The 27,700-nt window shown below is 45.2% G+C and overlaps 1 protein-coding gene across 2 annotated transcripts in view; it reads right to left on the reverse strand.

The window, feature by feature from the left end:
• The window catches only part of LOC109935379 (adhesion G protein-coupled receptor E1-like), a 49,896-nt gene that overhangs the window by 2,638 nt on the left and 19,558 nt on the right, over positions 1-27,700 (reverse strand). For both annotated transcript variants that reach the window (XM_048617942.1, XM_048617943.1), the window contains 11 exons: positions 25,732-25,839; positions 23,818-23,995; positions 19,806-19,928; positions 18,942-19,123; positions 15,418-15,576; positions 12,894-13,100; positions 10,817-11,052; positions 9,234-9,300; positions 7,624-7,715; positions 4,090-4,258; positions 2,119-2,223 (listed from right to left, as the gene is read on the reverse strand). In XM_048617942.1, coding sequence (XP_048473899.1) covers positions 2,119-2,223; positions 4,090-4,258; positions 7,624-7,715; positions 9,234-9,300; positions 10,817-11,052; positions 12,894-13,100; positions 15,418-15,576; positions 18,942-19,123; positions 19,806-19,928; positions 23,818-23,995; positions 25,732-25,839 — 1,626 coding nt within the window. The remainder of the gene's footprint in view (positions 1-2,118; positions 2,224-4,089; positions 4,259-7,623; positions 7,716-9,233; positions 9,301-10,816; positions 11,053-12,893; positions 13,101-15,417; positions 15,577-18,941; positions 19,124-19,805; positions 19,929-23,817; positions 23,996-25,731; positions 25,840-27,700) is intronic.

The following is a 27,700-nucleotide window of genomic DNA, read 5'->3' on the forward strand; positions in this document are numbered from 1 at the left end:
GTCAGAGGTGAGGAGGAATTTCTTCTCTCAGAGGATTGTGAATCTATAGAATTCATTTTCACAGAGGGGTGTGGAGGCTGGGTCATTAAATGTATTATTAGACAGATTTTTAGTCAGTTACAGAATTAAGGATTATGGGGAAAAGGCAGGAAAGTGGGAGTTGAGGATTATCAGATTGGCCATAGTCTTATTGAATGGTGGAGCAGACTCAATGGGCTGAATGGTCTAATTCTGCCCCTACATTTGCTGGAAAGACCAGAACCAATATCCACAGTTTCGTAATTAGCATTTAAACAAATGTCATTGAAGAGTTAATACACACTGGTGTAGTGGCATTATATGTTTAGACTTGGCACAGGAAATGGCACATTTTGGCAGCCTTTACTGAAGTCAATATAAGCAATGATGACGACATGTCTGTAACTTGCTGAAGAGTCCCTGATACACGAGTGTACACTTGCGCATATGTCTCAACAGCACTTTTCTGAATGGTTTGTGGCTTTTTACAGATGCATTATCCATAATCCAGCCATACGAAAACTGAACATTTTGCTCTTGGGAGATTTGGATGTAAGCTCAGGAGTGACAAGCCCATTCTTTGGCTGATCCCAGAGGAAGGAGCAAGTGAGAGTTCATTCATGGGCAATGTGGCTGTCACTGCTTAGGCCAGCATTTATTGCTCATTCCTAATTGCCCTTGCACTGGGAGGCTTTAAGGCCACCTCAGAGAGGAAATGTAAGTCAACCACGTTGCTGTGCGTGTGGACCACATGTCGAACAGACCAGATGAGGAAAACTGATTTCTTTTCCGAAAGGGCAGTAGTGAACCAAATGGATTTTTGCGATTATGGTTACAGGCTTTCTTTTGTATTGAATTTAAATTTCACCATCTGCCGTAATGGGATTTGAACACACTTCCCCAGAATGCGAGAGTTCTGAATTACCAGTCCAGTAACTTTACCATGATGCCACTACTTCCTGTATATCTCATTGACATGCTCTCAGAAAAAAGAATAACTCAGCCATTTCGGTGTTGCCTAGTCCTCAAAAATGCACTGAAGACAAAAGGATGGTTGACAATATCATATGAAGCCTCCACGCAAGTCACATGTTTTACATCAAAGGCCAATTTCTAGCTGATGGATGAGAGGCTCCTCTTTGTTAGTGGGTAAATACACTACAAGTGTCCATTGCTGAGCATTAAGTGCATGGTCAATGAGGAATAAGGCCACTTTGCCAGGTGACTGAGTATGCCTGGTAAAACATGACATAGCTTACACTCTGTAAGAGTGCCAGGACCCTGGAGCAACCTTACGATGGAGCTGCATTTAAATGGCGCAGGGGGAAGAGTTAAACCACTCTAGAATGAGACAAAGTCCTGAGAGCACATGGATTTTTTGCATTCAGAGGATGAGGGCATCACTGGCTAAGCTAGCACTTAAATCCATGCCAGAGGGCAGTTAAGAGTCAATCACATTGCTGTGGGTCTGGAGTCACATGTAGGCCAGACCGGGTAAGGGTGGCAGTTTCCTTCCCTAAAGGACATCAGTGAATCAGAGATAGTAGGAACTGCCGATGGTGGAGAATCTGAGATAACAAGGTGTAGAGCTGGATGAATACAGCAGGCCAAGCAGCATCAGAGGAGCAGGAAGGCTGACGTTTCGGGTTTGGACCCTTCTTCAGAATCAGATGGGTTTTTCTCACAATTGACAATGGATTTATGGTTATCATTAGACTCTTAGTTTCAGATCTTTATTGAATTCAAATTCCACCATCTGCCATAGTGGGATTCAAACCCTGGTCCCCAGACCATTACTTGGATCTCAGGATTAACAGTCCAGCGATAATATCACTTGGACATTGCCTCCCCTTATGAACACAACTTGAGGATAGATCAGTCCTCACCTAATCTAACTACACAACAGAGCCTGGTATACAAATGCTTACCATGTCCAGCAGTATTTTGCATTAATGTGTAATAAATTGTGCTACTTGAAGTCCTAGCCTGAAGACAGTTCTTGACTTTGCCATCCCCTTTGACCAATTTATTTCAAACCCAAGCTCATAGTGCAGCATCTAACCACATGGTCAAAGACACTTGATCAATGGGCCTACTCACCATTGACATGGTCATCGGCACACTTGCAGACCCAGAATCCGTGAAGGCAGGTTTCTTCCTGATCATGCACAGCTTGTTGAGCCAGGTCCGGTATCCATCTATCACCTTTAGCCATAAGTCACAGAGAAAGGATGTGTTTCAGTTCAGGAGTATTTGTTTTATGCTCAAGGAACCATTCAGAGAGAAGCCATACCCCTGTCCCGCTTATAATCCACTTCAGACTCTCCACTTGTGACTTTTGCAGACTCGATGCTTCCTGCCCCTTTATTCATCCCCTGCCCTGCCCATGGGATGTTGATGAGTTTTGGGATTCAGTTATTCCCTTTCTTTGTCTGCCTCTGCAGTAATGAGGGGCTCATTCAGATTCCATTCAGCAAGCTTTCCTGCAAAGTTTGCTAAGCCGTCTCTTTCACCCAGAGGGTTGTTAATCTATGGAATTCCTTGCCCAGTGAAGTAGTTGACGCTACTTCAGTAAACGTTGTTAAAAAAAGGTAGATTTTTTTTGAACAATAAAGGAATTAAGGGATACGGTGAGAACGCGGGTAAGTGGATCTGAGTCCACGAAAAGATCAGCCATGATCTTATTGAATGGCGGAGCAGGCTCGAAGGGCCAGACGGCCTACTCCTGCTCCTAGTTCCTTTGTTCTTATGTTCTTACTACCTGAAATTGCCTCTAAATGAAGATTGTAGCATTTCAAGAAAATGAACAAGAGCAGTTTGTCCATTGGATGAGGGTACAAAACGTACCTGCAGTGAGGTAGAGAGGGATTGCAGAGGGAAGGAAGGGAATCTGAGGGAAAAGATGGAAAAGAAGAGTGGGAAAGGGTGAGAGGAGGGGAGAGGAGAGGTGGAGATAGAAGAGAGGGGAGTCAGGAGGAAAGGATAAAGTGGAGATGGGCAAGAGAGGAAAGGGAAGGGGCTTGGGAGAGAGCAAAAAGGAGGAGAGCAGTGTGGGTAGTGAAGGACAGGAGGAGTAAGAGAGGACAGTTGAGGAGTAGAAGGGTGAAAGGACAATGAATAAAGTGATAGGAGGAAGAGGGAGGAGTGGAGAAATAGTGATTGAAGATGAGAGGGTAGGGTTGAGGTGAAGAGAAGGAGCAGGAGAAACGAGATGGGAGAGGGGGAGAAGAAGAGGGCAGGGATTGAAATAGAAGATGGGAGCTGGGGTGGGGGAGAGAAGGAAGAGGTGAGAAGAGATGGTGGGGTGGAAGATGGAAGGAGATATACAAATTCAGTCCATATACTGGATTTAGTGCAGGTTAAAATTGGATGGAGTAAGAAACCACTGCTTTTGCCAATTTATTTTGCCTTTTAGTTCTAAACTATCAGTGGTAATACACTCCAGGTGATATGTCTACAAAAGCCTCTGTTGTCACAAAATCCACGCAGCAGCTTCTACAGTTATTTTACCTTTAAAGGAGACATCACACCAGGTTCAACCAATCAAGCATTGTGAGCATAGATCAGTCAACATTCACATATAATTAAACACAGGATGATTAAATCATTGAACACAACATGATGAATCCCCTCGGTGTCGGACGAGTGATAGGATAACCAAATGTCCTGGATTGGTTGGGACAATTTTGCTTTTCCGCTAAAATCAACAGGCAAATAGTGGGCTCAAAAAGCCAACTCTGCTTCTCTCCACTAGATGCCGCTAGACCTGTTGAGTTTCCTGGTTTTGTTTCATATTCTGGGAGATTTCATCACATGACATCCTACCTTCAGCGGTCCCTCCCCCACCCACCAACACTTGGCATTGGTTCTCCAACCTGTCATTCATCAAGAACACCCCCCCACCCCCCACCTCCCCATGGCTTTTCAATGGGTCCTGATTCTAACTTTTGGAAATCTGGTCACCTTGGTGAGTGAGGTTACAGTTGATCACCCTCCCCAACATTGTCTTGGGCTGGAATGGACCTATCGAGGGCACGTGCAGATTGAACAGTGTGGAAAGCAAGTCCCTACCTGTCGGTTTAATAAGCAGAGGACGATGAAGATAAAGACTCCTTGTAGACTGTTGACGATGGTGAATAAATAGGCCGTCACCAATTTGGAAGCCTGAAAGTGGAACAGGCCAAGAATCCAGGTGCAACCCAGGACAAACACTTGTGCAAAGGCTTTAAGTGTTAGAATTCTATAAAGAGTAGAAGATGCAAAGAACTCAGAACGCACTGTTTTAACGGGTGATCTTAATATTGTTCATTGCAACTATGGAATTTTATTTACAGATTTCTAAATATGCACCCAAACGTCTACACCATCCTCCCAGCTTGGCTTTTCTTTACGTTTCACAGAGTCCATGCCCATGCTTGAGCAACCAAGCACAATGATCGGATCAGGGACCGGATTCACGGAAATAAACACAGAGCAATCGAACACTGCATTGAGCTCAAGAACCGTACAGCCTGTACTATGCAACATAGTGTCATGCCTTAATTATTTTATGCCTGCTGTTAGCCTTATGAATCTGTGATATGTCTCTCAATTTTAATCACTCTTGTGATTAATACTCTGTTATTGCAGGGAACAGGAGGATAATGCTGGCCATTTGTAATACCATCCAGGCCTCCTAATATGACCAGCGTAGAGTAGGTCATGGGGTTTCAACTGTGACTGTGGGGTGAGTTACTTTGATTTGTTCCTGGAACATGGGTATTGCTAAAAATTATTGCCCATCCCCAAGTGCCCTGGAACTCAGTGGCTTGCTTGAGCATTTCAAAGGGCAGTTAAAAAAAAAGTCAACCGTGTGTACCAGTTAGAAGATGCACTGCAGAAACTAGGGAGGTAATGGCTTAGCGGTATTATCACTGGACTATTAATCCAGAGAGCCAGGCAATGTTCTGGGGACGAGGATTTGAATCCTGCCATGGCAGATGGTGGAATTTGAATTCAATAAGCAATTCGTAATTGAGGGTCAAATGATGACCTCAAGACCATTGTCGATTGTTGGAAAAACTCATCTGGTTCAATAATGTCCTTCAGGGAAGGAAACTGCCATCCTTACCCGGTCTGGCCTACATGTGACTCCAGACCCACAGTAATGTCGTTGACTCTTAACTAAATGGGCAGCTAGGGATGGGCAATAAAAGCTGGCCTAGCAGAGATATCTACATCCCATGAATGAACTAAAAAAATCTCACCAAGCCTTTTTCTCCTCCCAAACTCATGGCCACTACTATCGAGTAGGACAAGAGCAGCAGATAAATGGAAAAGTAACCACCTGCAAATTTCTCTCCAAGCCACTTACCATCCTGACTTTCAAATATATCACCATTCTTTCAGCGTTGCTGAGTCAAAATCCTGGAGTTTTAACATTCAACATTTCAAACTCCTCGATCTGATCACTTTCTGATCTACAGAACAGTGTATATTTTGTATGTTTGGATTTCCCTTCAAACAATGTGGAGATGACCTTTTAAGCGTGTAAGAGTTTCTTTACAGATTTTTATGCAATGCTTTAAAGTTTCTACACATTATAGGAGTACACGAATTAGCCCATCTAGCCTTCCTATCTTTTCACATCGGTTTACTTGCCTCTGAGTCCTCACCCCTGATCTGATCAAATATATGCCAGCAGACTTAGCAGACTCACATAAGCAAATATCGAACATTTTTATTTACTCATTCATCAGTTATTGGCATCACTGGCTGGGACACTTATTGACGCTAGTTGCCCTGGAGAAGTTGGTGGTTGAAAGAACTCCACAGAGGTCGGTATCTCGGCCCTAGTCACCCTTTATTTACATGCAGGGAGTCCCTGATCCTGAGCCAGCTCTCAGAGTGAACAGAACCCCTGACCCTCCTGTTTATATCTGTCAGCCAGGGCTTCCTGATTGGACCAGGTTAACAGCCCCAATCAGGGAACTCAGACTGTATGAGGTCCACATCATTGCAATCCCTACAGTGGTCCGCTGCCTTCTTGAACTGCGGCAGCCCATTTGCTCAAGATAGATCTGAAATACTGACAGGAATGGAGTTTCAGGACATTGACCCAGCAACACTGAAGCTACACTGATATAATTCCAAGTCAGGACAGTGAGTGGCTTGGAGGGGAATGTGCAGATGGTAACATGTGCATGTATCTGCTGCCTTTATCCTTCTAGATGATAGGGAACATGGGTCTGGTAGGGACTGTCTAAGGAGCCTGAGATAGTAGGAACTGCAGATGCTGGAGAATCCGAGACAACAAGGTGCAGGGCTGGGTGAACACAGCAGGTCTGCTCCTATGATGCTGCTTGGCCTGCTGTGTTCACCCAGCCCTGCACCTTGTTGTCTAAGGAGCCTGGGTGAGTTGCACACTGCATTGAACAAAAAGACTAGACCTCCTACCCTCCTGACTTAATCTTTTTAGCTTTGCTGTCATCCTTGTGAATCTGTGCCTCCTTGAAGGTTAATCTGGTCTTCCTGATTGTGTTCCACAGAAATCATCATAGAATCCCTACAGTGTGGAAACAGGCCCTTCGGCCCAACAAGTCTACGCCAACCCTTGGAGCATCCCACCCAGTCCCATCCCCCTATAACCCACCTAATCTACACATCCCTGAACACTATGGGCAATTTAGCATGGCCAAGCCACCTAATCTGCACGTCTTTGGACTGTGGGAGGAAACCAGAGCACCCGGAGGAAACCCACTGAATACAATGGATGCAGCATTCCAGAGGGAGCCTGACCCAAAGTTCTGTGTGACGGGAGCGCAGCTTGTAGCAATGTAGACCTCAGCTGGAGTCTTGGGTAAAGTTGTGAACACCACATAGGAGAGATATGAATGCACTGGAGAGCGTGCAGAAGTGACTTGCAAGAATATTTCCAGGAATGAGGAACTTCAGTGATGACGATAGATTGAAGAAGTTGGGACTGTTCTTCTTGGAGAGAAGAAGGTTGAGAGGAAATCTGAATGAGGTTTTCAAAATCATGAGCGGGTCGCACAGAATGGACCAGGAGGAGCTGTTCCTGCATGTCAAAGAAACAACAACGAGAGGGGCACAGATCTAAAGTGATGTGCAAAAGAAGCAAGTGCCATGTGAGGAAAAGAAACCTTTTTCACTCAGTGGGTAGTTAGGGTCAGGAACGCACTGCCTGGAAATGTGGTGGAGGCAGGTTCAGTTGAGGCATTCAAGAGGGACAATGGATGGTTACTTGGATAAAAACGGTGTGCGAAGGGTATAGGGGAGATTGGCACTCGGTAACGATGCACGTTTGAAGAGCCTGTCCAGGTACGACGGGCTGAATGGCTTCCTACTGTGCCGTAACAATTTGGTGACTCGGTGAAATATTGTTTGTCTGACTGTTGGTTCAACATGGAGGCAGGTTGGAGGATGATGCTGATGACAGTTCAATAGCTTGTTCCTACCCACTTACAGACACCCTTGCAAAACGCCCAAGGAGAGATAAAACGAAAGAAAGCGGCCAAAATTCCAGGCACTGTACATCGAAAATAACGTTGCTTCCTCTTAGCTCCGGAGTAACGCTTGAGTTTGGAATCTGGGGTTTTCACTTGCCTCATGTCTTTAATTTTTGTGACTTCTGCATTCAGGCGAGTGAGTTGTACCTTCAGTATCCACAAGGTCACAGCAAACAGCATCGTATTAAACTGTGGGGAGAACAGGTCTGTCAAAATTATTTACAACAATGAAACATCTTAAGCCTTTATGCCAACCAGCAGTGCTCAGGAAGTATTGCGGTAGAATTTCCCTTTATTCAGCTTTCTTACTGTCATTTGTAAATCCCAGTTTTCTAATTTACTATTCTCACCTTCCCCATAAGCTAATTGAGCTTATCCGAAACTCTGCTGCCTGCAACTGAACTTATATCAAGTCCAGTTCACCCTCCTGTGCCCAGTGCAAAAGACCAAGGGAGCACTAATGAAAGAAAAGATGGAGATGCTAAATAGGTTTGAACAGTAGGAAACAGACCTGCTCCGCTGGGAGCCATAGAGACATGGTGGGGGGTGTTGGGGGATGTGTGGAAGGGTATCATCAAAATGGGAGATAGCATTCTTTACAGTTAGAATCCCTAAAGTGAGAAAAGAGGCCATTTGGTCCACAAACCCTCCAAACAGCATCTCACACAGACCCAGTCGCTTACCCTGTCCACGTACATCCACATTTTTATCATGGCTAACCTACCTAACCTGCTCATCCCTGGACACTGTGGGCAATTTAGCATGGCCAATCCACCCTAACCTAAAGGAGGAAACCGGAGCACCTGGAGGAAACCCACACAAGCACGGGGAGAATGTGCAAACTCCACACAGTTGCCCAAGAATGGAATTGAGCCCAGGTCCTTGGCACTGTGAGGCACCACTGAGCCACTGTGCCACCCGGTTATAGCGAGTATTTTGGAATGCTTCCCTGGGTGAAGGGTGCAAGATGTTGTTGAGGTGGGTGTCTGTGAAAGATTAAAGTTAAACTTCAGGAGAAAATGATGCTGCACCCCGAGGCACAGACAAGTGGGCAATATGGAAGTCTGTGCCACTGCTCCACTTGTAAATGCCACCCTCCCAACCCTCCACTAACTCTAGAACACATGGAGACATTGGCTTCAGTCCAACAGTGTGCCAATAAAAAAGGCCAAGAAATTTTACCACACTAATTTTTTCCCTCCCTTCACTGTAAGATAGGAGAACAATTTTGAACCATGGCTCTGTTGATGAAGCTATGCTGCCTTTCCTTAAAAGTCCATAAGACTGTAAGATGTAGGAGCAGAAGTAGGCCATTCCCCCATCCTGTCTGCTCTGCCACTCAATGACATGATGGCTAATCTGATAATCCTCAACCCCGTAATAACAACACTTCCTTAACTTGGGAACACAAGGATAGAGGCACCTATTCATCCCCTCTGATCTACTGGGAATCTCCTACTACTGGCCATTTGCAATTGCTGGATGGATCTATCTACCTGTTTGGCCATTGTTATGAACTTACCTTCTTTGGCCTTCAAGTCCCTAGTGGGACTCAAAGCAGGCTTAGAGGCAGGGACACTATCCACTGTCCCACAAGACCTCCTTGAGGTTGTTGTAAAGTTAGTTGAAAGGACAAGTATAAAATGCACATTTGGGAGGGGGGAAACACTCAAATATTCTCCAATACTGAGATAATGTCATAGTTACCAGAACTATCACGTAGACTGGGCCAATGAAAGTCCAGATGAATCCACGCTCAGTTGTCAGCCAGCAACTGGAATAGAAGAGAGACAGCAAACTGAAACAGTCAGGGACATCAGTGGGACTCTCTTCATCTTCCTACCTCACTCCTTCCTCATATGTTTGTCCACAAACTTTATTCTTTGAACATCTCATAAAGTCTCTCTATGCTATGATGCATTGCTGCTTCAGACTACGTTAAAAAGCCCCAGAAATATAAATCAGACTGAGTCATCTAAGCTTTCCATTATGTTACGGATAGCAACCTATAAATGGATCTCTACTCTATTCCTGACTGACCATCCAGAGGTACGTGTCTGTGATAAGTTCACAAGCAATGTGACCAGTATGTTTACCTTCATTCATCAGATCTGAGCCAGGCCAGAATTTATTGACAATCCAGAATTACCCCAGAAAATGTGGTCTAATGATAATGCTCCAACTGCATTTCCCTCTGTCCATAACACCCATCTTTTTTTGACTGTATCAGTATATGTATGTGTGTCTAAGGGAGGGCTTATAAAGGCCTTAGAGTTTTATCTAGTAAAGATATATACCAAGGGTTCATAACTGTAACTTGTAACATAAAACATAGAACATAGGAGTAAGAGTAGGCTATTAGGTCATTTGAATCTGCTTTGGCCATTCAGTATGATCCTAGCATACCACCCAACTCAGACCCCTGTTCCTTCTTTCTCCTCGTACCCTTTGATCCCTTTAGCTTTATACCAAACTCCTTCTTGAAACCATTCAATTTTTTTGGCCTGAACTACTTTCTGTGATAAAGAATTCCACAGGCTCACCACTCTCTAGGTGAAGACATTTCTCCTCATCTCAGTCCTAAACAGGCTACTCTATATCCTCAGACTGTGACCCCTGGTTCTGGTCTCTCCAGTCATCAGGAACATCCTTGCTGGGTTTATCCTGTCTGCTCCTGTTAGAATGTTATAGGTTTAGAGTGAGATTTCCACCCCACCCCCTCTAAATTTCATCGTAACCAATCCAGCATCTTCTCATGCGTCAGTCCTGCCATCCCAGGAATCAGTCTGGTAGACCTTTGTTGCCCTCCCTCCAGGGCTAGAACAGCCTTCCACAGATGCGGAGACCAAAACTGCTCACAATACACCAGGTGTGGTCTCACCAAGGTCCTGTATAATTGCAGCAACACATCCCCTGTTCCTGCACTCGAACCCTCTCGCTATGAAGGCCAACATACCATTTGCCTTCTTTGCCACCTGCTGCACCTGCATGCTTACCTTCAGCAACTGGTGCACAAGGCCACCCAGATCCCACTGCACACTCCCCTCTCCCAATCTACAGCCATTCCGGTAGTAATCTGCCTTCCTATTTTTATAGCTTACGTCTATCTATTAGTATTAAAACGTGTGTTAAGTATAGTGACCTGGTCAGTGCTTTCTGTCAACCCGGGTCTGAACTCCGGTAAATTGGGGAATTCTACATACTTTTAACATTTGTGACGATTTTGGGAATAGCAGGAATCTGCTGTTCTTTTCCTGTCTGCCTGTTTTGCACATTCAGGTGTTACTTACTAGTGGTGTGTCCCATAACCAGTGGGATACACTACTGCGGAAACGACGATGATTATGGCCGGCATTCCATATCCAAAGGGGTACATGAACCACGGCAGCACGTTGCGGGCGCAGGAGTTGCTGATTTTCTGGAGGTTCCTGACCATGAGGTGAAGGTGAATTCCTTCCACACACATCCAAGCAAAGGCAGCCAGGAAAAAGTAGTGCAAACATGCCGCGACGATGGTGCACACAACCTGGAACAAAGGGCACAGGTTGAATCTCATCCTCACACAACGTCTATCCTTACCTGTCTCTATATGTTCACATTTTCTGCATGCGAAACAATTCTGAGGGTGTGGGAGGCATTGGCATGTATTGCCCACCCCTGGTTGCCCTTCAGAAGGTGAAGTTGAGCCACGTTGAGCAGCTGCATTATGTGCAGTGAAAGGGAACCCACATTGCTCTTAGACAGAGGGTCGCAAATTTTGAGAATAATAGAATGGGCTAATTGTAAAAACTGTGTCTCTTTGTTTTTTCTGTATTCCTAATGATGGGCTGAACTGTGTGTGTGTGTGTGAGCTTGCGTGTGTCAGTGTATGTGTGTGTGTGTGCGCGTGTGAGGGTGTGTGTGTGTATGAGAGGCGGTATGTGGGTGTGTGTGTGCGTATGTGTGAGGGTGTGTGTGCGTGTGTGTGCATGTGTGAGGGTGTGTGTGTGTGCGTGCATGTGTGTGCGTGCGTGTGAGGGTGTGTGTGTGTGAGTGTGAGGCGGTTTGTGTGTGTGTCTGTCTGTATGTGTGCGCACGTGTGTGTGAGTTATATTTTCATTAATATGCTGATGGTCTGTGGCTATTACCTGTAGCTATTTGTAATAAATATTGATTCTTCTTCACTTCAGAGGTCTGGTCTGTGCTTTCTATCAAGTTTGGTCTAAAAGACAGGGAAATTGGGGAATTCTATGTCCTATTTAAAACCTTTATGACGACTCTGGGAATAACAGGGCTTGATTTCCAGCGTGCTACCCTGGTGAGGTGCAGCATTATACACATCACATTGGGGTGGGCTGTGTGTGACTTGGGGGGAATCCTGGGGAATGTCCGAGCAGTGTTTCCATGCCCACTATCATTGTCCTTCCAGTCGGTGAGTTTGGTAGATGCTGTCAACAAAAGTGTTGGAAGGTCGCTGCAAGGCATTACTGTGATGGTACACACTGCAGCCACGTTCCTCTGGTGGTAGAGGGAGTCAACATTTGACGTGGGGAATAGGATGCCAACTGAACAGACTACTTTGTCCTGGTGGTGCCAAGCTTCTTGAGTTTTGTTGGAACTGCACCTATCCAGGTGGAGGTGGAAGACAGTCTTTGAGAAGTTAGGAGGTGTGCCAAACACGAGGCAACAGCATATGTAAATAAGGGCCCTGTAACTGCATTCCTTTAGTGATATGAACCAGCCGAGCTTGTGTACTTAAAGTCTGGAGTGAAGGGATCACTCAGTCGAAGGCAAGACCGCTGCTGACTGAGCTAAACAAGAACGCATTCACAATATAAGTAGAATAAGTTGGAAGTGAAGTTGTATTGATAGATATTTGGCAAATTGCAAACTTTGGTATCAATGGCAGTTGTTGCCCACCCTGAACTGACCCTACACCACATCAGAGGGCAGTCTTGTTGGCCTGGAGTCACATATGGGCCAGTCCAAGTATGGACAGCAGATTTCCTTCCTGAGAGGACATTAGCGAACCTGATGGGTTTTATGACAATTGCTGAATGCTTCACCATGGTCGTTACTGAAATTAGTTTTTCATCTTCAAATTTTGAGTGTTATTAATTTGAATTCGGGTTCCATCAGGTGCCATGGTGGAATTTGAAACCTTGTTGTCAATGCATTAGCTTTTTGCTTAAGGTGTCTCGGTTCCAGTAGAGGATGCCCTCATTGACCTGGGCTCAATCCCCTTTTGGCATTCTTTGTAAAGGAAGCCTACTATCCCACGTCCAGTCAGCATTGAATAAAGTGGACATTGTTAAAAGGGTTTTGGAGGGCGGTGGGTGCTGGAGGTAGGGGTACAGGGATGTGCTTGCTAACCTGAGAGTTGCTCACCTTGTTGTCAGTTCTGTGAATGCCCACCAGGAAGAGTAGCTCAGCCAGAAACATGGTGATGCACAGGTTGATGTGGATGGTGTTGTTGTGGTTGGTAACTTGGGTGCAGAACCGAAAGGTGACGATAGTGAAGCCCAGGCAGATCAGTGACAGGCTGATTCCAACCTGTGTTATGACACTGAGGTTCCAACTGAAGTGATTATCCTCCTAAATGAGCAGAATGCAAATTGCAACCACTTTCCAGAATACAACTAAAACAAAAAAACTTTTCTTTCTCTTTCCTCCTCTGGTGATGGCACTACTTCCTTGTTGCAATACAGACACACGACTTTTCGTGCCTTCTCTAAATGACCATGTAATGCCTTGTCCCCTCCCCATAACCCCGTGATTAGCAGGCCATTAGATAATGGCATTTCCTTTGCTGCCAGTCTGAACTCTATCCTCAGGACTGCACCTTCCAGGTCATTGAGAAATCGACTTGACAGTGTAGTAGGGTGTTGACTTCCCAATGGGGATCATTGCTGGGGTGTAGGTGTAGCTCAAGGCAGCCAATTATGGTCCACCCCTATTGGCCCTTGAGAAGGTGGTGGTGAGCCATAGTTTGTGAGCTAATGCTGACCTTACAGCATGGGTAACCCTGCAGTGCTATCAGGGAGGGAGTTGCACCTATGGCCAATATGTGTACCAGTTGGGAACATGAACATGACAGAATCCCTACACTGTGGAAACAGGCCCTTCGGCCCAACAAGCCCACACCGACCCTCAGAGAATCCCACCCAGACTCGTCCCCCTATAACCCACCTAACCTAGATATCCCCAAACACTAAGGGCAATTTAGCATGGCCAATCCACCTAGCCTTCACATCTTTGGACTGTGGGAGGAAACCGGAGCCCCTGGAGGAAACCCACACAGACACAGGGAGAATGTGCAAACTTCACACAGACAGTCGCCCGAGGGTGGGATTGAACCCGGGTCCCTGGCGCTGTGAGGCAGCAGTGCTAACCACTAAGCCACCGTGCCACCATAGTGTAACCATGGTCTTGGTGTTCTTGTCTTCTGCGTAGTAGAGAGTGGAGGTTTGGCAAGAGTTGGTGTCTACACTCCACGTGAGCTTTCTGTTCACCTCCCATCGAGGGGCAAAGGCCCCTCATCCCGGATGGAGGGGGTAAAAGAGCTGTTGCTTGGGAAGTGGAAAAATGGGGAAAGAAAAGGTGGGACGTGGTGACGCTACGGAACAAATCTGAGCTCCATGAGCTGTCGTGCGGGGCTTGGATCCAGGAACCCTGCACTTACAGCTCAGAGACTGATCAGGAAAGAGTCAGGTGTCATTCCAGATCCATGTTGAGATTCCTAGCTTTAACCAATATCGGAGGGCAGGGTGTCCTAAATGGTCTCAGTGTCCTGAGGCTAGACACAAATTAGAATCCCAATCAACCAGTGTTTCCATGCCTAGGGACATGTGTATTAAATCACAGCTGTGTCCAGCTCGGATACCCCACTCCTCCCTCCCCGGATTGAGATTCCTTGTTGACACTTGGGCTCCTGATCAATAATGGCTGACAGAGTGAGATACTGAAATCCAGGGACAACAGCCCAAACATCCAGCGCAGGATCAAGGAATGTGGAACAGAATTAATAAGTTGGTTCTTTTCCGAATTATTGCTGGCAATTTCAGCTTCCCCTTCCCTTTGGGAGACCAATGCAATCGAGCGCAATGTTACAAACTGTCTTGTTCCCTCTTGCCATCGAAGGGAACAGTGTAAGAGTGAGGGGTGGATTGCGAATGGTGTTCAGGTGGTTTTCCCACTCAGCAGTTAGGGTAACCCTAAACACCCACACCTTGTCATAGATTTCTAGAGTCATACAGCACAGAAACAGACCCTTTGGTCCAACTCATCTATACTGACCATTAAGCTTTAAGCAAAAGACAGTTCTTTAGAGTCATAGAGATGTATAGCATGGAAACAGATCTTTCCATCCAACTCGTCCATGCCAACCAGATATCTTAAATTAATTTAGTCCCATTTGCCAGTATTTGGTCCTTATCCCTCTGAACCCTTCCTATTCATATACCCACCCAGATGCCTTTTAAATGTTGTAATTGTACCAGCCTCCTCTGGCAGCTCATTCCATACATGCACCACCCTCTGCATGAAAATGTTGCCTCTTAGGTCCCTTTTAAATCTTTCCCCACTCACTGTAAACCTATGCCCTCTAGTTTTGGACTCCCCTACCCTGGGTTAAAAAAAAACCTTGGCTATTCACCCTATCTACATCCCTCATGATTTTATAAACCTCTGTAAGATGACGCCTCAGCCTCCGACACTCCAGGGAAAATAGCACCAGCCTATCCAACCTTTCCCTGTAGCTCAAACCCTCTGAACCGTTTGTAAATTTTTTCAGAACACCTTTGAGTTTAACAATATCTTTCCAATAGCGGGAAGAGCAGGATTGAACACAGTATTCCAAAGGTGGCCTAAACAATGTCATTTCCCGAGAGCTCGATCTTCAGTCACTTTGTACCTCAACAGCCGCCATGAGAACAGCGAAGCTGGACAAATGGTGGCAGCCACAAGCTGTGTGGGTCTCGTTCGAAGTGATCACGACACACCCCTCAGGTGACCAGTGACCTCTGCCCTTCATGTGGTTCCAGTAAACGCATGCTGGCCGTCCTTCAGCTCTCTGCGCGAGACAGAAGTTCACAACAAGAACTGGCATGAATTTGTATAGCGCCTCTCATGCGGACAAACATTCCCCAAGGACATCATCGATTGAGATCCAACCCTGAGCCATACATGGAGAGATTGGAAAAGCCTGGCCAAAGAGGTGCTTTTTTTAAAGGTAACTTTAGAAAGGAGAGGGGGAGAGGTTGAGAGAGGGCATCTCAGAGTTCAAAGTCGAGACAGAAGGGCTGGACATTAAGAGGGGGGCTTGAGGTAACATTGTTTTCACCGAGAGAGTGCCAGGGGTCTGGAATGCACTGCTTGGGAGGGTAGTAGAGGCAGGAAAAAAAAACAAGGACCAAAAACAAAGTTGCTGGAAAAGCTCAGCAGGTTTGATAAGGTTCCACATGGTAGGCTCATTTGGAAAATTAGGAGGCATGGGATTCAGGGAAATTTGGCTTTCTGGATACAAAACTGGCTGTCCAATAGAAGACAGAGCGGGTAGCAGATGGAAAGTATTCAGCCTGGAGCTCAGTGACCAGTGGTGATCCGTAGGGATCTGTTCTGGGATCTCTGCTCTTTGTGATCTTTATAATTGACTTGGATGAGGAAGTGGAAGGCTGGGTTAGTAAGTTTACCGATGACACAAAGGTTGGTGGAGTTGTGGACAGCGTGGAGGGCTGTTGTACGTTGCAACAGGACATTGACAGGATGCAGAGCTGTGCAAAGAAGTGGCAGATGGAATTCAACCCAAAAGTGTGAAGCGATTCATTTTGGAAGGTCAAATTTGAATGCAGAATACAGGGTATAATGGCAGGATTCTTGGCAGTGTGGAGGAAGACAGGGATCTTGGCGTCCATATCCATAGATCCATCAAAGTTGCTACCCAAGTTGATAGGGTTGTAAAGAAGGCGTACGGTGTGTTGGCTTTCGTCGGCAGGGGAATTGAGTTTAAGAGCCATGAGGTTATGCTGCAGCTCTATAAAACTCTGGTTCAACCACACTTGGAATATTTTGTTCAGTTGTGGTCACCTCATTATAGGAAGGATGTAGAAGCTTTAGAGAGGGTGCAGAGGAGATTTACCAGTATGCTGCCTGGCATGGAGGGCAGGTCTTATGAGGAAAGGTTGAGGGAGCTAGGGCTTTTTTCATTGGAGCGAAGAAGGATGAGAGGTGACTTGATAGAGGTGTACAAGATGGTGAGAGGTATAGATAGAGTGGATACCCAGAGATTTTTTCCCAGGGCGGAAATGATTATTACAAGGGGGCATAATTTTAAGGTGATTGATGGAAGGTATAGGGGAGATGTCAGAGGTAGATTCTTTACACAGAGAGTGGTGGGTGCGTGTAATGCACTGCCAGCAGTGGTAGTAGAGTCAGATACTTTAGAGGCATTTAAGCGACTCTTGGATAGGCACATGGGGGATAGTAAAATGTAGGGTATGCAGGGTAGATTGATCTTAGTAGGATAATAGGTTGGCACAACATCATGGGCTGAAGGGCCTGTACTGTGCTGTACTGTTCTATGTTCTATGCTCTATGTCTGGCAGTATCAGTGAAGGAAAAAACAGAGTTAATGTTTCGGGTCCGGTGATCCTTCCTCAGAAGCAGGAAACCTCTGTCACAAAGTTGAGTGGAGTATTCTTGAATTGGAAGGCAGGAAGTTAGTAAAAATGTTCATGGGGAAAAGAGTGCTGTGGTCTCTTTAAGAGCTTATGCTTTGTCTGTGCTTGGAAGTTTACAAATGAAGGTGCACAGAAAGTTCCCGAAGGGAAACATTTTGTATTGAACAGCCAAGCAGCAGTTTTACCAAGACACCAAGTTTGAACTTGGCCAATTAATTTAAACAAAGCACCCAGATACAGAAAGCCTGTCGAATTTAAATCTGATGGTGTTGACAACCTGAAACTAATCACATTATAAGAATTTGATGATGTAATTATGGGTGTATAAGACTAGGGCATTTGGAAAATCAGAGAGAGCCAATTGCTCAACTGAAAGAGAGAGACAATTGCCACCAGGTCTCAGAGAAAGCCCATCTAATTAATCAAAGGTACCATGGTATTTTAGCTCAAAGTCATCACTGAAGAAATTACAGAGAGAATCAGCAGAAGAAAGGCGTTCGTGAAGAGACTGGAGACGACAGAATATTCCAGATGACAGTCTGTGCGAACTTGGAGATGTCAAGTTATAATTTATCGCTCCTTATTAATTGGGTTTATATTCCAGTAGAATTTAGACCAGTGAGGGAGTAGTTAGTAGTCTAAGGGGAAATTGTTGGTTTGTTAGTAATTTTGTTAATTTGTTCATTGTTGGGTTAAGTAAAATAAATTGTTTCTTGTTATTTGTAAAGTGGAGATCATGGATTTTCTTTCTTTTGACCACTCTATTAATAGATTAATAGGGGAAAGGCGAGCTTCTCTGGGTGTTTTGAGTGTAATTATTAGAAGGCAAGTTCTATTCCCATCATAGCAAATTGAGGCTTGTGTTTTGGTTTAACTATCAGAGGGGTTTGGTCATTCTCTCATTGTTAACACCTCACAACCTTTTAAAAGTACATGGTCGAGCACTTGAAGTGTCATAATATTCAAGGCTACAGGCCTAGTGTGGGAAATGGGATCATTGGTGCAGATTTGATGGGTCGAATGGCCTCTTCAGTGCTGTATAACTCTATCACTCTATGACTTTGTGACATGTAAGTGGTGGTGCGAAGGAAATGGATTGAGAGAGGGGAAATGACTTAACAGGTCCGATTTGGAGGAGGCAGCTGGAATTGTCATTGGACTAGTTGATTGTCCTGGGGACCTGGGTTCAAATCCCATCATGGCAGTGCTGGAATTTGAATTAAGTAAAAAATAAATTTGGAATTAAAAGCTAGCTTGATGGCAAATATGCAGACACTGTCAATCGTCATTAAAACCCATCTGGCTCACTAATGTCTGTTAGGGAAGGAAATCTTCCATCCTTACCCGGTCTGGCCTACATCTGTCTGTAAACCTACAACCTACAAGTGGATGTCTGCCCTCTGGGAACTTGAGTAAAAACTGAGGGTCCAGTCAGTAATATGCTACATTCCATGAACAAATTTAAAAGAAAGCACAGATTTTGAAGGATTATAAACACAGGGAGTGGACAAAGGCATGGACAGATTGGAAAACAAGGATGAGAATTTTAAAACAGAGGTGTTGCTGGATTGTTAGGGGTACAATATGGACCAGTGAGCACATGGATAATGGAGCGAGTTAGGATATGGGCAGCAGATATGTGAGCGAGTTCCAATTGCGTTAGTAAACCATCATGGCACTCGTTATCTTTAATCCCTTTGGCACGAGGCAGGGTTTATTCTGCACTCAGGGCCTAGTCAGTAGTTGCAATGCCTCAGACCTTTTTGTGTTTCAGAGTGATGTTGACTCCCATGCTGAGTTTGTGAGATCTGTGGTTTCCGAATGTGGCCGACACCACTCCCGAGATCAACTGGTAAGGCCTTGACCTTTCGTTCTCGATGAAATCCCCGCTCTGGAGGAAGTTCAGTTGGTCGTATGAGATGAAAGCAATGGCGATAGACCCTGTCCAGATATTTGTCAGAAAATACAGTGCAAGTTAGCTCTGCTCCTATACCGGCAAGAATAACACGCAACCGCTTCCTGCCGACGACAGAATACAAGTCACAGCCCAATGGGTAGCATTCTCGGAAGGGTATGAAAGATATCAGGCGATACGGAAGGCCAGCTAAAAGGTGGAGCAAGATTGATGGGCTGAGTGGCCTACTCCTGCTCCAAATTCCTACGTTCCCATTAGAAGGCTGCGGTTTCAAGTCCTACTCCAGAGACTTGAATGTAAGATCCACTGAGGAAGTGCTGCACTGTCAGGGGATGCCACCTTTTTAATAAGACGGTAACCGGACGTTCGGTTCTTTGGAGATGAAAGATCCCACAGTCCAGCTTTGAAGAAGAAGAGGGCAATCTACTTTTCCTGGTGTCTTGACTAATGTTTATCGCTGTGTTGCTAAAGTAGATGATCTGGTTATTGTCAGATTCCAGTTGGTCACACACAATCTGGCTGCCGCGTTTCCTACATTACAATAACCCATGACTGCTCTGTGACACTGGGACATCGTAAGGTCACAAACGGCGCTATATCAATGCAAGATTTTTAACCTTGAAATGTTGGCAAAGGCTGATGCCCAAGTCTACCAAAACGGGCAAATAGATAACATTGAAGCAAAGCCCAAAAGAAATGAAAGCTCACCTCCAGCTCCTCCCTGGGTCACCGTCCGTGAATAAGCATCCATTATGTTTTCATTCGCGTGGAGGGTTATTTTGTCAGGTATATTTGAATGATCCTTCGTTTGGATGACGCGAACATCAAGATCTACAAGTTAAATAAAAAAAAACCCTATCGTTCAGGTCAGTTGTAAATGTGATAAACTCTTCTACTTGTGTCTGTGGGTGACATGTCCCACTATCGGGTCGTCTCCTGGCTGCTCTGACACTTTTTTAATAACAGAGAGGTCATATTGTGTACTCCTGCTGGCCTTGCTTTCACAACCTGGTAATTCATTCATGGTGGCTCGGTGGTTGGCACTGCTGCCTCGCAGCGCCAGGTTCGATTCCAGCTTCAGGCGACTGCCTGTGTGGAGTTTGCAGGTTTTCTCCCCGTGTCTGCGTGGGTTTCCTCCCACAGTCCAAAGATGTGCAGGTTGGGGTGGATTGGCCGTGCTAAATTGCCCCATAGTGTCCAGGAATGTGTAGTCCAGGTGGATTAGTCATGGGAAATGTGGGGTTACAGGGCTAGGTGGGTGGGGGGTGGGTGGGGGGAGGTGGTGAGTGTGGGTGGCTTACACCTTGGAAGGTCAGTGTGGACTCAAATGGTCCACACTATAGGGATTCTATGAGTTGAAGCTTGTTGACTGGGGGCCTCTGTAACCTTCCCTTTAAGACTGGCCTGGCAGACTTTGTGGTACTGGCTACAACATGGTAGTCAAGCTGCTTAAAACTGATACTCCATCTCATTGTTTGTTGAGAAGATGTTTGTAATAGAAGATTCTCTGAGAGTTTATTGCATCTTTAGTCTCATTCCCCTAAACAAATCCTTGCCTCCATTCATGACTCAGTTTTCATGGGATCTTGCTATCCCCATCCCTGGTGGGACTCAGAGCAGTTTCCCTCTTGGTTTTCTGGTGGCCCAGGGAGCATGATCCAGAAATGGGACCTGCCAACAGGCCAGAGCACCAGCCCAAAAGCCCAGAGCTCTCTTAGCACAGCACTAGGAGCAACAGTTTATAAGGAATCAGTCCCTAGGGCAGTGGCTGCTCTTGGAGAGAACCTCAAGCGAAGCACAGACCATGGAAACACTGTGAAACATTGGACTGATTTACAGAAAATGAAATGAAAACTTGAATTTTTATCACTTTTTTAACGTCCTCAGCTCATTCCAAAGCACTTTACGGTCAATGACGTATTTATAGTCATAGAGTCAGACAGCACGGAAACAGACCCTTCGGTCCAACCAGTCCATGCTGACCATAATCCCAAACTAAACTAGTCCCACCTGCCTGCACTTGGCCCATACTCCTCCAAACATTTCCTATTCACGTACATATCTAAATGTCTTTTAAACATTGTAACTGTACCTACATTCACCATTTTCGCAGGAGGTTCATTTCCACCCATGATCCACCCTCTGTGTAAAAAAATTGCCCCTCATGTCTTTTTTAAATCTCTCTCCTGTCGCCTTAAATATATCCCCCCTAGTCTTGAAATCGCCCATCCCAGGGAAAAGACACCTGCCATTAACTCTATCCATGCCCCTCATGATTTTATAAACCTCTATAAGGTCACTCCTCAACCTCCTATGCTCCAGTGAAAAACGTTCCAGCCTATCCAGCGTCTCCAACTCCTTATAACTTGTAGTGTGGCTACAAGAGCAGGTCAGAGGTGGGGAATTCTGTAGCGAGTAACTCACCTGCTAACTCCTCAAAGCCTGTCCACCATCTACAAGGCACAAGTCAGGAGTGTGATGGAATACTCCCCACTTGCCTGAATGGGTGCAGCCCCAACAACACTAAAGAAGCTTGACACTATCCAGTACAAAGCAGCCCGCTTGATTGGCACCACATCCACAAGCATCTACTCCCTCCACCACCGACGCTCAGGAGCAGCAGTGTGTACTATCTACAAGGTGCACTGATGAAATTCACCAGAAATCCTTTGCATTTTCCAGACTCTCAAACACTTCCATCTAGAAGGACAAGGGCAGCAGATATATGGGAACACCACCCCCTGCACGTTCCCCTCTAAGCCACTCACCATCCTGACTTGGAAATATATCGCCGTTCCTTCACAGTTGCTGGGTTAAAATTGTAGAATTCCCTCCCTAAGGGCATTGTGGGTCAACGCACAGCAGGAGGACATCAGTGGTTCAAGAAGGCAGCTCACCACCACCTTCTCAAGGGGCAACTAGGGACGGGCAAGAAATGCTGGGCCCAGCCAGCAATGCCCACGTCCCACAAATGAGTAGAAAAAAACATTCCCTGCCCAACAACATCCTGGTAAATCTCTTCTGAACCCTCTCCAGCTTAATAATATCCTTCCTATAATATGGTGACCAGAATTTGTAGTAAAATAGCACTGAAATTGTGTTTTAATATAGCAAAACGTGTCAGCCAATTTGTATATAGCAAGCTCCCACAAGCAGCCAGTTAATAGGACAGGTGATAGCCCAATAGTATTATTGCCAGGCTATTATTCCAGTGACCCAGGTAATGTTCTGGGGACGAGGGTTCAAATCTGTCCGTGGAAGATAGTGGAATTTGAATTGAATAAAATAATCTTCAATTTAGTTAAATAAGCAAGAGTCTAATGAAAGCACAGCTGATTGTTGGAAAACCCTTTCTGGTTCAGTAAGGAAGGAAATTGCCATCCTTACCTGATCTGGCCTACATGTGACTCCAGACCCACAGCAATGTGGTTGACTCATAACTGCCCTCCGAGTAAGTAGGGGCAGGCAATAAACATTGGCCCACGTGCCATGAATGAAGAAAAAAAGAGTGAAAACCCTCACTGTTTTAGAGATAAAAACAGAAATTGCTGGAAAAGCTCAGCAGGTCTGGCAGCATCTGTGGACAGTTAACGTTTTGGGTCCAGAGACCCTTCCTCAGAACTGGTTGTGGTTAGGAAAGGTTGAAGGTCAGTTGTGGGGAGTTGGGAAGAGTAAATGATAGGTGGAGATGAGCCCAGAGAGAGAACGAGAAACAGTTGGGCAGACAAAGGACTGGATCATGGTCAGCCTGGGAGAACGTATAACTGCTAATGGGGACCATTAATGGTTGGCAATGGGTTCTTAATGGTACCACCCTTGTGATGACAAGGCCTGGTGTGTGGTTGTTAGGGTAAAGGCAGGGAAGAAAGTGTTCAAGCCCTAAAAGGCTGGATAGGCTGGGACCTTTCTGCCTGGAGCGCAGGAGATTGAGGGGTGACCTTATACAGGTTTAAAAAACCTTGCGGGGCATAGGTAAGGTGAGTAGCAAAGGTCTTTTCCCTAGGATGCGGGAGTTCAAAACTAGGGGTCCTATTTTTAAGGTGAGAGTAGAAAGATTTAAAATGGACCTGAGAGACAACTTTCTCACACAGAAGGTGGTTCGTATGTAGAACGAGCTGCCAGAAGAAGTGGCAGATGTAGAATAAAGGTACAACATTTAAAAGATGGTTGGGTAGGTAGATGGATAGGAAAGGTTTGGAGGGTTATAGGCCAATTGCAAGCAAGGGGGACTAGTTTAGTTTGGGAAACTCGGATCTTCGCTGTTCTCTACGACAGAGGATCATTGGTACTCAGACATTGAGCATGTTCAGGACAGATGATGTTAGATTTTTCAGGACTGAGGGAATCAGGGGACGTGGGTATACTGTAGGAAGATGGCACTGAGGTGGAGCAAGAGCCATGCTCTTGTTCAATGGTGGAACAGACTTGAAGGGTCAAGCCGATATCTCTTATATAAGGCACCAGAGAGAATTTGCCAGCCCTCCCTCAAGTAAGAGATTAAAAAACAGGAGCAGGGATAGAGCATTCGACCCAACAAGCCTGCTCTACCATTCAATACAATCATAGCTGGTGTACTGCCTCAATTGCACTTTCCCACCCACTCCCCACATGTGTGCTTTCATGATCCTGCATCTTATACACTGAATTATTACCAGAACTACCTCTTCTACACTTCAAAACAAAAACAGCCATGAAGATATTTGCAAAGTTTCGACTGTACCTAAATATGGCGTTGCTATGTTCTTGGCCTTTTGGCCAGGTAAGGCCAAAGCTGCATTTAGGGTGAAACTTTCCATGGCATTCAAGAACACTGAGGTTGACTGTAGTTGATTTTCATTGTCCACTTTCTCCAGCATGGAACTGTCATTGATGAATTTGTTTCCAAAGCTCATGACGTTCTGTGGATGAGATGTAATTATTGTTTTATAACACCAGTTTTCTCCCCCTGCTCCTTTCATGAAAACCTCAGTGTAAACATTGACTGCCCTGCTCAATAAGTTTTCCTTGAGATCCATTCCATTTGAGCCTGTTCTTGGTGAGGATGGATACAATCTTCTGTGCTATGATGTGGGGCAGAAGGAGGCCATTCAGTCCTTCATGTCCGCACATAGCCTCTTAGCTTTCAGAAATTCTTTATAAGCCTCCTTCAGTTAATCAATGCTCTTTTACGATGCAGGGTTAATTCTTGACCCATACATTGGCAGACTCTGGGGAAATCAGCAACAATTTGGCGATCGAGACCAACTTAACAATTCCATCACCAAACAAGTTGAGAAAGCCATTATGGACCATTGCCAAACCTCTTCAGCGATGTCCCCTCAGCTTTAATGACCAATGGGACAATGCTTGGAAGAACTGAGATATATCCAGTGGATACTTTGGGGAGGATTCTGCAGGACAACTGAAATGATCAAACCTTCCTCCAAAAGGCTACGGTTGCTGCCTTTACAACAGAAAGGACTGAAGGGAGGACCTAACTACAGCTTATAAACTTATAAGGCGGTCTAGCTAAAGTGTCTAGGAAGGGCCTGTTACTCTTGCTCCAGGGTCCATTATCCGGGGAATTGATTTGGGGCAAGATGTAAGAGTTTAAAGGGAGAATCAATGGGAATTGTTTTCTGCTGGAGGGTGGTAGTGACCTGGAATCTGTTGCCTGACCCATACAGTCATAGAGTTGTACAGCTTGGAAACAGACCCTTAGGTCCAACTTGTCCATGCCGACCAGATATCCTTAATTAATATAGTCCCATTTGCCAGCATTAGGCTCATATCCCTCTAAACCCTTCTTGTCCACGTACCCATCCAGATGTCTTTTAAGTATTGTAATTGTACCAGCCTCCACCACCTCCTCTGGCAGCTCATTCCATGCATGCACCACCCTCTGTGTGAAAATGTTACCCCTTAGGTCCGTTTCAAATTTTTCCCCTCTTACTTTAAACCTATGTCCTCTTGTTTTAGAGTCCCCTACCCTGAGGAAAAGACCTTGACTATTCACCCTATCCCTGCCCTTCATGATTTTATAAACCTCTATAAGGTCACCCCTCAGCCTCCAACACTCCAGGGAAAATAGCCCCAGCCTATTCAGCCTCTCCCTATAGCTCAAACACTCCAACCCTGGCTACATCCTTGTAAATCTCTTCTGCACCTTTAACAACATATTTCCTATAGCAGGGAGACCAGAACTGAACGGAGTATTCCAAATGTGGCCTCCTACTTTTCTAAACTCCAGATGATATAGACCAAGTTTATTGAATCTTTCATCATGGGACAATCGCTCCATCCTAAAAACTGGTCTGGTGAACCTGCACTCCTTCTATGGTAATTCTACCTGTCCTTAGGGAAGGAGACCAAAGCTGTGTACAATACACACATGGACTTAATAAGGCCCCATACAATTGCAGCTAGACATCTTTACTCCCATATTCGAGTCATCTTGTAATAAAGACTAACTCGCCTGAATGCTGGTTTTGGTGACTCATGGTCAAGGACATCCAATTTGACCATCAACATTTCCCAGCCTCTCACCATTTGAGAAATATCTGCTATTTCATTTGACATCCATCAAATGCAAGACAAGGTGTGAAGTTGGCATGTTCTTCGTTAACACTAAGGTAACGATGCTTTATAAACTTACTCTTAATGTGATAGGGCTGTGTGCTGATCTGGGGATCTCGTCTTGGCACATACTTTCTGCAAACGTGAGCGTCGGCTTGATGAGAGAGCAAAGTTGATCAACTGTAGTCTTCATGACAAAGAAACAGAAAGGAAGGTCAGTAAAGATATTGTTAGGCTTAGTTCTGATCAGAGCAAATGGAACCTCCCCTACAGTCAGATCAAATCTCACTCCAGAGATGTCTGCCCATAGTGCAGATCCTAATCGAGGAAGAACAGGCATCCCAGCCTATGCCTATTCCCCAATTTCCTAATTGAAATCATGAAAAGAAAATGGTCTCATCATCTCTCCACTCCTAGTTCTTTAAGGAAACCGTCTTTCTTTTCTCCCGTCCTTGTATCCAAGAGTTGGACCATGAACATCCATTGGGGGATTGACACCAGGCTTATGGACAAGTGGTCTGCCAGTGTCCCCCCTTGCTAGGACACCACTCCCCCCCACCCCCGCCACGCTTACTGCCTGCCAAAAAGGAGATTGGATGGATTTCCAGGCTGTCAATCAACATTCTTGGCCACATTATGGCTGCTCCTTAAAACCCAGCGTGGCAGTCAGACTTGGACTTTCTGCCTTGAGGTACAAGCTCTGTCAAGTGCTCCTCCTGTCTGGAAACTAATTATTGCTTATTCCAGAAAGAACACATTTAATCCCGAAGACCATCATACTTTGTGCTAGGGCAAAAATTTTGTCACAAAGGCGCTTTCTCTTGACCACGCCCATGGAGATCTCAGGGAAGATCTTGTTACAACGCTGTCATTTTAAAAAAGGTTATTTTGTCCTAGGTTTTTTTTTGAAGTGAGGTAAAGGCAGAAGTGCCGAAGAGTCTAGGGAGCTAGAAAGCTAAAATAGTTTAACAATAGAAAGTTAGCGGCCGGTTCTCCCAGTTTCAGGGTTTTCTATTTTGTAGCTGTAGCAGTCACAAGATGTTTTGAGTATCAAAAGGGTTGCAAGTTTCAGTAAATGATTCCTAACTGACATTCTCTGAAATCTCTCTGGACGTTGATCCCTCCTGCCTGTAAAAATCTGTGTTTGAATTTACCTTTTTGCCCAGGGGTGTGTTTGTGGGATGATACAATATTAGGCCAGCTGAGATAATGCAGTTTGGAGCTGGAGGAACACAGCTGGCCAGGCAGCATCAGAGGAGCAGGAAAGTTGACATTTCAGGTCGGGTCAACTGAATTGCTGTATCAGGTTGGTTAAGTTTTCCAATAGCTAAGTTATTCTAAATTCCACTTTCTTTTGTTCGTGTTTCAACTATTTTGTTTTGGTTAAAGCTGAATAGTTTGACCAGTTGCATCACTCCTGGAATGCCCACTTCACATCTACCTTTAAAATAAAAAAAACAGGGTGTCTTCAAATATTTTGAGGGGGTCTGGCCTGATCCATAACAATCTCCATCGCCCCTGTACTCAGTGCGGTGACAAACAGCTGGACTCCCTCAGGGGGATAAAGTCTATCCCAAATAAACAGAGAAAATTCTGGAGAAACTTAGCAGGCCCGGCTGCATCTGTGCAGAGAGAAACAGAGTTAATCTTTCGAGGGCTGAGTGGATGTGGGGTTTGGGGGCCCTTAAAGAGTTAGGAATGGGTGAGATCACGGTGAGAATCGAAAGCGGAAAAGAGACTATTAAAATTGAGATGCAGGCCACTTTTAAAGTTTGCGTTGCTCATTGCATATTCTACAAAGATTTATTCATTGAATCATCCACGAGAGAAAGGGCCATTCAGCCCATTGTGTCACTGTGTAAGCACATTGAAAGATTTTCCAATTAGTCCCACTCTTGCCTGCTCTTTTACCATAACTCTGAAAATGTACCATTTATTCAATTTTCTGTTGTAAGCTATGATTGAACTTGCTTCCACTGCCCTTTCTGATCAAAGCCATAAGATATAGGAGCAGGAACAGGTCATTTAGCCCATTGAGTCTGCTCTGC

The sequence above is a fragment of the Rhincodon typus genome, chromosome 38 (assembly GCF_021869965.1).
Source record: "Rhincodon typus isolate 14 chromosome 38, sRhiTyp1.1, whole genome shotgun sequence".
NCBI lineage: Eukaryota > Metazoa > Chordata > Chondrichthyes > Orectolobiformes > Rhincodontidae > Rhincodon > Rhincodon typus.